Source organism: Colobus angolensis, unplaced genomic scaffold (genome assembly GCF_000951035.1).
Source record: "Colobus angolensis palliatus isolate OR3802 unplaced genomic scaffold, Cang.pa_1.0 Scaffold59, whole genome shotgun sequence".
NCBI classification, from domain to species: domain Eukaryota; kingdom Metazoa; phylum Chordata; class Mammalia; order Primates; family Cercopithecidae; genus Colobus; species Colobus angolensis.
In genome coordinates, this window is record NW_012119487.1 from 4276716 (window position 1) to 4288748 (window position 12033).

The following is a 12033-nucleotide window of genomic DNA, read 5'->3' on the forward strand; positions in this document are numbered from 1 at the left end:
GAAATCTGGAGGGTAAGGGCTATCTCTGATCTATGTAACTTCTGCACCTTGCACATAGTAGAGGCCTGACAGATACACGCCAACCCATGTGTGCATGCAATAATCCAATCCACAATTAGGAACATTGTGCCAAAAGGAGACCCACCAACTAAAAAGAAATAAAAATTCTTAGCTTTCTGTGACTACCCTTTGACTACTGCCTTTGCTGACAAAAACAAAGAAGAAAAGAGGAGGCTTCAGTATTCAAACACTGCCAGTTCCGTAGTGAACTCTAAAAATGGTTACTCTTGGGATACAAAGAACTCCCACGAAGATAAACAGCCTTCGAGGTTACCCGAATGCCCCAGCAAAGGGCACGACTACTTCCGGAGCCGCACCGGAACCCCTTGGCGGAGTGTGTGGCTTCCTGCAGGAACGGTTTAAGAATAGGACTACTTCCTGCTTCTGGACATGGGCGGGTGAAGGGAAAGGAAATAGCTCTAAGAGCGGCATCCTGCCTGAGCTAGCAGCGGTGGAGGAGGAGGCAGAGAGGAGTGGAGGGCGGAGTAGACGGAGGAGGCTGCGGCAGAGAAGAAAGTGTCAGAGCCGGTAAGTGAGCCAGCCGCCTTAGAGCAGGGGACAGCGGACAGCGCCCCAGGGCTCGCTTAGCAAATATGTGGTCCCAAGTTGCTGAGCTGCCCCATGGGGTCAGGGGTGTGCTTCGTCGGTCGCCTGTCTGTCGGCGCCGAGAAGAGACTGTTGGGGCGCTGGGGCCGGGCCTCGCGGAGCGCCAGAGTGCGCTCTTGCTGGCTGACAGCCTATCTCGGAAGCCAGAGGAGGCCCTGGGCTGTGTCCTGCTTGGTAGTGCTGGGGTTCCGCACCCTGGACAGCTTCCCCAGACAGTGTTTGGAATTCAGGGAAGGAAGAAAGTACTGTGCGCCCCCATTTAACCCTCGGGACCTGGAGAAATCCTGCTACGTGGGTAGTGAACATTGTTTCGGGAACTGAAGGAAATGCATGTAAAGAGTGTTAGTCTGGAGCCATACTTTCCCTGCCCTGTTCAAGCTCCCTGGGCTGTCGGAAGCGGAGTTGTTTGTAAAGGCAAATGCCGACGCCTCCTCCTCCTGTCACTTCGGGACAAGTTAACAACCTTCAGATTCGTTGTTAAAGCAGCGTGTTCCCTATGTGATCTATCAGGTTAGTACTGCTGTCGGTATCTGGTGATTGCTCTGTAAATATACTTATTGGCGAGATCACAGTTAAATATCTCCAAGCACTTTTTGAAGAGGAACAAGACTGACCTAACAGTCAGGACTATTTAGCATACTTTACCTCGCCTTTACTTTAATCGTTTTAGCATGCAGAGTAAGGATAGTAATCTTAAATGTGCTAGATTAAGTTATTGTGCATCTGCAAAAGGCCTGTGATATAATAGGATATGAAACTCTTGATAACTGACTAAATGAGTGAAATGATTAGATAAAGATTGTTAGTGTAAAGATCAGAAATAGCTTTTATTAAGTTCCTGCTTTTCTGTTGTCTTAGGTTCGGCTTTAGAGTGTGGTGAAGGGTACTTTTCATGGTGCATGGAAGGAAAGCCAATGCGCAGGTAGGCATTTAGGAAGAAAACCTTTGGTTTCACTGATTAAAATTCAGCATGTAATAATTTAAATTTTTAAAAAAGAATTTCAATCTTACTAAATTCTGCTTGGAACTAATGAGTCTTGTTCTACAATAAATCAAAAGTAATATTAAGAATTAATCTCTTTTTAGTAGAATAAAATACAGAAGTTAAATTTCTGAAAAGTGCCGTGGATTGTATGTAAACACTTAATTTTCCTTTTTTCATGTTTTTTTTTTAAGGTAAATAATCATTAAGTTCATTATGATACTAGGTGGATTTATTATCTTCAATTCCCTATAAAATGTAGAGGATTCTGTTCCCATGTAAGAATCATAATTATTTATAATACACTGTACTGCATGCCTAATTATGGTTTTGGTTATTTCCTTTATGTTCAATAATACATTTGTTCTGTTAATTAAAATAGCTGCATTGCAGGGAAGATTGTATAAGGACTAAAATAGGTATTAGACATAATAACTTAGTCCATAGAAAAATAGTACAATGTCTGGGAAAATATAGACAATTAAATAGGCCCTCCCAACCCTAGAATTTAATAATGCTTTTTCTCACTCTGTTCTAACAAATGAGACTAGAATCTTTATTGATAGAAAATCAGCCCAGTTCTATTTCTTTGGTTTTTACATTTGTTTTCTATTTATTGAACTCTATTTAGTCATTTGTTATTTAACATCAAAGGTAAACAACTTTTGCAGTTCTTTTAAGAGAAGAAACATTTTATAATGGGAATATGACTTATAACTCAGAACTTGGAGCAAGAACCAGAATGTATATCTTTTTCCAAATCTGTTATTGATTTATCAGTTGACCTTGAGCTGTTCACCTCCTCTATACCCCAGCTTACTTCTTTAATGTATCTAATCAGGATATTGGGGATTAATGGATATTTGCAAATGCTTTAAATGTGGGAATGTTTTTGGTTTATCAGTAGTCTATATAAAATACTTAATCACTCATGCATGCTCCATTTTTTCCAGATGAAAAGATGTTATCAAGGTGAAAAATACCATTATCTTATTTATATTTTATTCTGTGGCAGGAATAATATTTTATCACAATGTACATGAAAAAATTAACAACATATATTAAATGCTTCATCACTTCATTCTAACTTTATTGCAAAACCCACTGATTGTGTCTCATCTCCAGCTACCATAAAATGTCATGCCTTATGTAATTGCTAAAATAAGAGCTTATTATTTTTTAAAAGAATAGCAGAGTGTGGGAATGTTTTTGGTTTATCAGTAGTCTATATAAAATATTTGCTTAATCACTCATACCTGCTCCTTTTTTCTTGCTTTATTACATAATACTGTCAGCTATTCAAAATCATGTTGGATAATTCTAGTGCCGTTAATTGTTAAGTTACAGCTCCTTCTTCATCACTGTCACTTGGCCAGAGCCTAGCCTACTCACATTGGTCTCTGGTCTTACTTCCACCTGCTTCCTACATTCAATCATGGTCACACTTCCCTATCCTTTTCTTGTTGGGCTGTCATTTTTGCTGATTTAACCCAGAAGGCAGTCTCTGTAATGCTGGGTTTATACTCAGCTGCTATTAAAGAAACTTTGAGAAGTAACTTTTTATATTGAGACTGTTTGAATACATATTCATTCTGCCTACTAGATTGAGAGCTCTTTTAGTCTCATGTCTTCCTATATTTGCATTGCTAGCACCTGATTACTGAATAATTGTTTAAATAGGACTGAACAGTTTCTGCAGACTTTGCCCCTCCAAAAAATAAAAAAAAATCTATGAACAAGAAAAGACTGAAAATTATTGTTAAAGATACTCTAATTTTTGATTATAAAGTTTTATGAAATCAATTGGCATTTTATTATTAAAGTTGCATTGCATCATTTATTTATGTACCATCATTTGCATACACAGTGCAAAATTTAAAAGATACAATAGGATATTCAGTGAAAAGTTAACTGTCCCCATTGCTGACCCCAGTTCCCAGTTCTTCTCTCCAGAGGCAACCACTGTAAGCAGTTTCTTATGCATTCTTTTAGAGGCATTATAGTTCATACACAAATATATATAAGATGTCTTATCTTTTCTTTTTTTTAATTTTTATTTTGTAGAGACAGGGTTTTGCCATGTTGCCCAGACTGGTCTCAACTTCCTGGGCTCAAGGAATCTGCCTGCCTACTCCTCGCAAAGTGTTGGGATTACAGGCGTGAGCCACCACACCTGCCCAACATTAGTAGCTTTTAAAAAGAGAAGATGGCTGGGCACAGTGGCTCACGCCTATAATCCCAGCACTTTGGGAGGCTGAGGCAGGCAGATCCCTTGAGCCCAAGAGTTCAAGACCAGCCTGGGCAACATGACAAAACCCCATCTCTACAAAAAGGAAACAAAAAAAATTTAGCCAAGTGTTGTGGCAGATACCTGAAGTTCTAGCTACTCAGGAGGCTGAGGTAAGAGGATCACTTGAGTCTGGGAGGCAGAGGCTGCAGTAAGTCGTGATCGCACCGTTGAACCCCAACCTGGGCAACAGAGCAAGACATGGTCTCAAAAAAAAAAAAAAGACACAAATGTTGCAGGGCATAGTGGTTCATACTTGTAATCCCAGCTACGTAGGAGGCTGAAGCAGGAGGATTACTTGAGCCCAGGAGTTTGAGGCTGTGGTGATCACGCCACTGCACTCCTGCCCTGGTAACAAAGAGAGACCCCATCTCTTAAATAAATAAATAAATAAAAATAAGAAAATAAAATGCATTTGAAAAGACACTAATGTCAGCATATCATGCACGTTCTTCTGTATCTTTATTCACTTGAAAAATTGTTTTGTAAATTGTAACAAATTCATATAGACTTACCTTCCTCCTTTTAATAGTTATGTAGTATTCCATTGTCTGTATGCACCTTTGTTAACCAGTCCCATTTGAGAGAGATTTATTTCAACTGTTTTGCGGTTACAACCAGTTCTGTCTGCAATGAATATCCTTGTAGGTGGTTTTTGCCCAAATGTGTAAGTATAGAATAAGTTCTGGCTGGGCGCAGTGGCTCATGCCTGTAATCGAAGCACTTTGGGAGGCCGAGGTGGGCAAATCACAAAGTCAAGAGATCAAGACCATCCTGGCCAACGTGGTGAAACTGAAACCCCTTCCCTACTAAAAATACAAAAATTAGCTGGGTGTGGTGGCGTGTGCCTGTAGTCCCAGCTACAGACCCAGTTGGGAGGCTGAGGCAGGAGAATCACTTGAACCCGGCAGGGGGAGGTTGCAGTGAGCCAAAATCACACCACTGCACTCCAGCCTGACGAAAGCATAAGACTCCGTCTCAAAAAAAAAGAATAAGTTCTTAGGTTTAGAATTGTCTAAAGGGTATGTACATGTTTTAATTTTGGTGGACATTGACAAATTTTTGCCCTTAGAGTTACACCAATCCATAGTGTTTACCAACAATGTGTTTGTTTCCCAAGATATTATTTTTTAATCATTCATTTATTTAGAGATACCAAATATTTTGTAATGTAATTCTTCCAAGTTTCCTTGAATATATTAGTAGAAAACTGAGCCTGATTGTAGAAATTGGTTTATTCATATGTCAAACCTTTATATAATACCACTCTATTCCTGTATATTGTGTGATACAGATCAAGTGATGAAAACAGATATCATGATACAATATTGGCCTGGTGCAGTGACTCATACCTGTAATCCCAGCACTTCGGGAGATGGAGGAGGCAGGAAGATCACTTGAGCCTAGGTGTTCGAGGCTGCAGTGAGCTATGATTGCACCACTGCACTCCAGCCCAGATGACAGGGCGAGACTTCATCTCTAAAATGTAATTATTTAATTAACTAACAAACATTAACAGAATTTTAATAGAGATGTAAACTTAGAGGAGGGAACTGCTCTGTGGAGATGAGGAAGCGTCACAGAGATGGCAACATTTGAGCTGGATCTTCTAGGAAGAATAAGAATTTACTTCTAAAGAAGGGAGTTAATTAAGGACACCATAAAAGGAAGGAACAGCTTGTGCAAAAAAAAAAGAAAAGAAAAGAGAGAGCACCAAGACCCAGAATTGTCTGACATGCATGGAACAGTGAGTATATGTGGAGTATAGGCTCTTTTGGGGAAGAAGGGGAAGTAGAAAATATGGAAATTGAGGCTACAACCATGGGAAAGAATTCAAACTTTATCCTTTAGGTATTTAGGAGCCAATGGACATTATTATATAGATCATTTGTTCTTCGAGCTGATTTCTAGGCACATGGGGGATGGATTGGAAAGAGGGAAGAAATTATGGCAAGGAAATGAATTTAAAGTAGTTGTGGTAGTTTAGATAAAAGAAGATGGGAACCTGAAGTAGATCTATGGCAGTTAGGGTTGAGAGAAGAGGATGGAATTGAGAGCTTGTATAATAGTAAAATCAAAAGGATTTGGTGAACATGGAGTGAGAAAAAGGTAGTGTTATAAATGACTCCAAACTTAGGAAACTAGGTGCTGCCATGATAAGATTAAAAAGAAAAATACAGGAAGAGGAACAGGTTCCAGTAAGCCAAGAATAGATTCTGTTTCATATACTTTTAATATTATTGTGTTTGGGAAACAGCCAGGTGGAGATATCCAGCATGTGATTGGAATATGAGTCTGGGGCAGAAGAGAGATTTGGGCTAGAAATTTTTTTTAAATGTGAGTCATCAGTACTAAGAAGGTTCTTCAAGCTGTAGGCATAAGTGATGGTAGAACAGAAAAGGAGAATGCTGAGGACAGAACTGTAGTGAGTACCAGGGGTGTTTACGGTGGGGCCTAGCAGGAAGACCCCATAAAGTCTCTAAAATGAGTAAGAAGCTTTACATGCTTCGAGTCTTATTTTATTTAACAGTATCTAGAGTTTTTATTGATAGTTTTTTACTCACATTGAAGGATGGCTGAGCTACTCCTTGAGTTTAATTTCAGAAGACAAAATTTCCAATCTCATATCTTTGAAATTTTCAATTTGTTCTAGTCAGTCTAAAGTGTATGCTTAAAAATAGTGGTAAAACATACACTTGCTTGATTTGACTATTCCCTAGTGTGGCATGCACTGTAGGTTAGCTTGCACATCTCTTCCTTTCTTCCACCTACTATAGACACTAGAAAATTAAATACTCTCCTTGATTTCTTAGTTGTCTCTGCATATGGGAAGGGCTGTGTGACACCGTGCTACCAATGAGATGTCAGCAGTAGTTGTTGAGGGGTATTCTAGGAAGGCTTTTGCTATCCTGATATAAAGGGAAACTAGCATGCTTGCATGAGGATTTACCCTTCCTGCTCCATCTTGGTCTCGATCACTGGACCAAGACACCCAGGCTTATGCTCATTTTATCAAATAAGCAGTGCTGAGATGCCTTGGGACTAAAACATTCACAACCAATTTTCAAATAAAGAGGTTAATAGCTTGGCTTTCTGGTGTGGAATCAGGTATAAAATATAGTGCCTATTGGGACCCTTTCTAGTAAGCAGTACTGGCATTTTGAGATATTATTTCTGTTTTGAGGGTTTATATACCCAAATCTCTAGGTCTCTCTATTCAAGTTTATTTAGGACTATAAATGAGGGTCAGTGCAACTGAATCTTTTTTAAGGTTAAGTTGTTAATTTTCAAAGTAAAACAAAATTTTTGAAGTAGGAAAGGTGAAATGTTCGTTTAGATAGTGTATTAGTCCATTTTGCATTGCAATAAAGAAGTACCTGAGACTGGGTAATTTATTTAAAAAAAAAAAAAGAGGTTTATCTTGGCTTATGGTTCTGCAAGCTATACAAGAAGCACCTGTCACACATGTCACCACACCTGGCTAATTTTTAAATTTTTTTGTAGAGATGGAATCTCATTTTATTGCCCAGGCTGGTCTCAAACTCCTAAGCTCAAACGATCCTCCTGCCTCAACCTCCCAAAGTGCTTAGATTACAGCTGTGAGCCACCATGCCCAGCTAGTTTTTACATTGTTAAATGGTTGAGAAAAAAAGACAAAAGATGAATGATATTTCCTGAAGTGAAAATTATATGGATGGACACCAATGGCTGGGGACATGGTAGCCTACACCTGTGATCCCAGCACTTTGGGAGGCTGAGGCAGGAGGATCACTTGAGGCCAGGAGTTCTAGACCAGCCTGGGACACATAGAGAGACACTTTGTCTCTACAAAAAAATTAAAATTTAGCCAGGCGTGGTATTATGCACCTGAGGGCCTAACTACTCAGGAGGCTGAGTTGAGAGGATCGCTTCAGCCAGGAGCTTGAGGCTGCAGTGAGCTATGATCACACCACTGTACTTCATCATCAGTGACAGAGCAACACCTTATTTCTAAAAAAAACCAAAAAGAAAAAAAAGATTATACTATACTAATGCAGTAATAAGAGCTTTTTTTTCTTTCTTTTTTTTTTTTTTGACACGGAGTTTTGCTTTTGTTGCCCAGGCTGGAGTAGTGCAGTGGCGCAATCTGGGTTCACTGCAACCTCTGCCTCCAGGGTTCACACGATTCTCTTGCCTCAGCCTCCCAAGTAGCTGGGATTACAAGCATGCGCCACCATGTCCAGCTAATTTTTGTATTTTTAGTAGAGATGGGGCCTCACCAGGTTGCCAGGCTGGTCTTGAACTTCTGACCTCAGGTGATCCAGACACCACTGCCTCCCAAAGTGCTGGGATTACAGGTGTGAGCCACCATGCCTGGCACTATGGTGTATTTAAAGGAAAAACGGAGACATTAGCTTAGTTTACCCACATTGTACCTAGGTGAAATAAAAAAATTGTTCATATCTCAGTTCAACAGTAGTATCTTTATGTACATAACTAAGGTTGTGACAATAACACTTTACTTTCAGCATTCAATGTCAGTATTCCAGGAATTTTTGAGTTGGTCTTTTGTCTTTGTTACTTTTTTTAAAAAGAAGCTTGATTTTACCACTGTTAATCATGTGATTTATTCTTTCAGCAGCTACTATGTGCAAGGCACCATTTTAGCTCTGTGGTTAAAAGCATTCTTGATTGTTTATGTGGATGATGAAAATTATTCTTTAGGCCGGGCGCGGTGGCTCAAGCCTGTAATCCCAGCACTTTGGGAGGCCGAGACGGGCGGATCACGAGGTCAGGAGATTGAGACCATCCTGGCTAACACGGTGAAACCCCGTCTCTACTAAAAATACAAAAACTAGCCGGGCGAGGTGGCGGGCGCCTGTAGTCCCAGCTACTCCGGAGGCTGAGGCAGGAGAAGGGCGTAAACCCGGGAGGCGGAGCTTGCAGTGAGCTGAGATCCGGCTACTGCACTCCAGTCCGGGCGACAGAGCGAGACTCCGCCTAAAAAAAAAAAAAAAAAAAATTATTCTTTAACGGCTCAGCTTTATGTTTTAGTCTTTAAAATTGCCAAGCACAAACAGTGATGTTTTTACCAGATGTATAAGTATTTTGGAAAAATTGGTTCTTGTTGGAGAAAAGAAGAACCATGTTTTTTGTTTTCATGTTATAGCTTTGCAATGCACTTGCAATTTCTTCTTCCTAGAACGTCCTTATAGATTTTTCTGTCCTTCTCAGGAGACTCCTTTTACACCTTTGTGTTTTATTATACTGTAGTTCCTGTCAGTGCTACAGCTTTGGAAGTAGAAGACTGATAGTGATGCTGTCCTTTGCAGGCTAGATATTAGACTCTCTCAGTAGTGGTAGATGACTAGTATCTGAGAGAGACTCACATGAGGCTGACCTAGAACTCAGTGATCAGAATGCTTGAGTCATCCCCCTTTTAAGTAGCATGGTACTTTTGGAAGAATTTTCCATCATAGGACTGCTTAATAAGAATCAGAAACAAATATACCGATCTGGAGCATGGATGTGAGACACTTCCCTTAAGCTCCGGGAAAACCCAGTGTAATATTCTACTTTACAACAAAACACACACCTTTGTGGTAACCTGATAGATGACACCTGTCAGATCCGGAATCTTTCTGAATGGTGTTAAACAAATACTTCATAGATTTTGCCTTTCTGAATGACTTTTAAGCTTTATTTAGGTATAATTGATATATAAAAAATTGTACATATTTTATGTATGCATTTTGATGAGTTTGGGCATATGTGTACACCCATGATATCACCACAATCGAGGTCCTAAACATATGTATCACCTCCAAAAATTATTTATATATATATATATATAAACATACACATACATTATATAGATGTTTTTGGGTATTTTTGTTTTTGTTTTTTCTAGAGATGGGGCCTCACTATGTTGCCCAGGCATGTCTCAAACTCCTGGGTTTAAGGGGTCCCCCCACCTCAACCTCCCGAAGTGCTGGGATTACAGGCATGAGCCACTAGGCTCAGCCTAGCTCCAAAAATTCTTACGTTTGAACCACATCTTTTGTGCTGGTTGCCCTCTTACTGGTTATTCATGTATCTCTTCCTCTAGAGATTGCTTCTTTTTTTTTTTTTTTTTTTTTGAGACGGAGTCTCGCTCTGCCGCCCAGGCTGGAGTGCAGTGGCCGGATCTCAGCTCACTGCAAGCTCCGCCTCCTGGGTTTACGCCATTCTCCTGCCTCAGCCTCCCGAGTAGCTGGGACTACAGGCGCCCGCCACATCGCCCGGCTAGTTTTTTGTATTTTTTAGTAGAGACGGGGTTTCACCGTGTTAGCCAGGATGGTCTCGATCTCCTGACCTCGTGATCCGCCCGTCTCGGCCTCCCAAAGTGCTGGGATTACAGGCTTGAGCCACCGCGCCCGGCCTGAGATTGCTTCTTTATATTACTTTGAATTTCCCACAGTCTGTAGCAAAATGCTTTGTACATTAAAAGCAATTAGTGAGTATTTGTTAAAAGAATAGTTATTTTAATTAAGAGTCATAGATTGTCTTTTCTCTGCATGTTTATATAATGTGATGATATAAAAATCCAAATATCTTATTTCTAATTATTTGTCAGTAATTTGTGACTTTTACCTAGTAATTTCGCACCTGGATTTCCGCATATGAAATATAAATAGAAGATACAAATTTTCAAGCCAGGCATGGTGGCTCACATCTGTAGTCCCAGCTACTTGGGGGGCTGAGGTGGGAGGATCACTTGAGCCTGGGAGGTCGAGGTGGCAGGGAGCCATGATCAAACCACTGTATTCCAGCCTGGGTGATAAAGCAAGACCCGTTGCAAAGAAAAGATACAAATTTGTATCTTATGTATTATCTGGAATGACTTTAAAGATAATAAAAGTATTTTAAGTATTTTATCAATACTTAAAGGTAATTCTGAAAATTTCTTAGACCATCCAGTTAATTTTAGTTAGAAAAGGGATGACATAAGTTCACTTTGTTATGCTTATTCTCTTAAATATGAAATGCATTTTATAGGCTTCTTTTACCAAATTATTTGACTCTTCTTGATATTTCACTGATGAAGTTTTTCATGATGACCGAATCTTAAAAAAAAAAATCTGTATTTGGTGTAGTTTCTTGGGCTTTTAAAAATAGTTGTACAGAAATTTGGATAATCCATAAGAAAAAACAAAACAAAACCTATTTTGAATTGCTAAATCATCCTAGAAACTCTTCCCTCTCCTCACCTCCCAGTACTCACATGAATTACAGTTACTAAATATTCACAGTACCTCAGGAGATGCGTGGTTTACCCTAAAGCATCCAGAGACTGAAAGCTTCATGATTTTGAGTAAGTCACGTAACCAAACTAGTTTCTTCATCTGTAAAAGGAGGGCATTATGCTAGATGATCCGATGATCCATTCCATTCCATATCTAGATCTCCACATAAGCAAGAAGGGGCAGTTTTCATATTTGAAGACTTTGAAGAACACCAACTTGTAAGATTTATAGACACATACATATATACTCTGATCCTGTAAGGCAGTGTTCATCAAATTTGAGGAATTTATAGATATTCCACCACCTTTTTGTCCAGAACCCATTTTAAAGGAAAATAATTATTGCAGCTTCTAAAAAATATGTCCTTTAACACAAGTTTAGACAACATGTACCTAAATGTACAGGAAATGCCCAACTTATAGACGTCTACAGTTTATGTATACTAGCTCGAGCCATCATGTTTCTCTAAAGCTTTTGTTTGAAAACCAAAAACAGCCAGGCGCAGTGGCTCATGCCTGTAATCCCAGCACTTTGGGAGGCTGAGGCAGGTGGATCACGAAGTCAGGAAATCCAGACCATCCTGGCTAACACGGTGAAACCCCGTATCTACTAAAAATACAAAAAGTTAGCCAGGCATGATGGCACGTACCTGTAGTCCCAGCTACTTGGGAGGCTGAGGCGGAAGAATCGCTTGAACCTGGGAGGTGGAAGTTGCAATGAGCCGAGATTGTGCCACTGCACTCCAGCCTTCGTGACAGAGCCAGACTCTGTCTCCAAAAAAAAAAAAAAACCAACCCAGCATGGTGGCATGTGCCTTTAATCCCAGCTACTCA

The 12033-nt window shown here is 39.8% G+C and overlaps 1 protein-coding gene across 3 annotated transcripts in view; it reads left to right on the top strand.

The window, feature by feature from the left end:
- Positions 1–424: 424 nt before the first annotated feature.
- KLHL20 (kelch-like family member 20) overlaps positions 425–12033 on the top strand; it is a 67187-nt gene continuing 55578 nt past the window's right edge. The window contains exons 1-2 of one of the 3 annotated variants that reach the window (XM_011962336.1): positions 425–588; positions 1525–1588. In XM_011962336.1, the coding sequence (XP_011817726.1) occupies positions 1566–1588 (23 nt within the window). In that variant the 5' untranslated portion in view covers positions 425–588; positions 1525–1565. Of the gene's footprint in view, positions 589–758; positions 1177–1524; positions 1589–12033 lie in introns of those variants that run through there. The other 2 variants (XM_011962335.1, XM_011962338.1) reach the window with 2 other exon arrangements.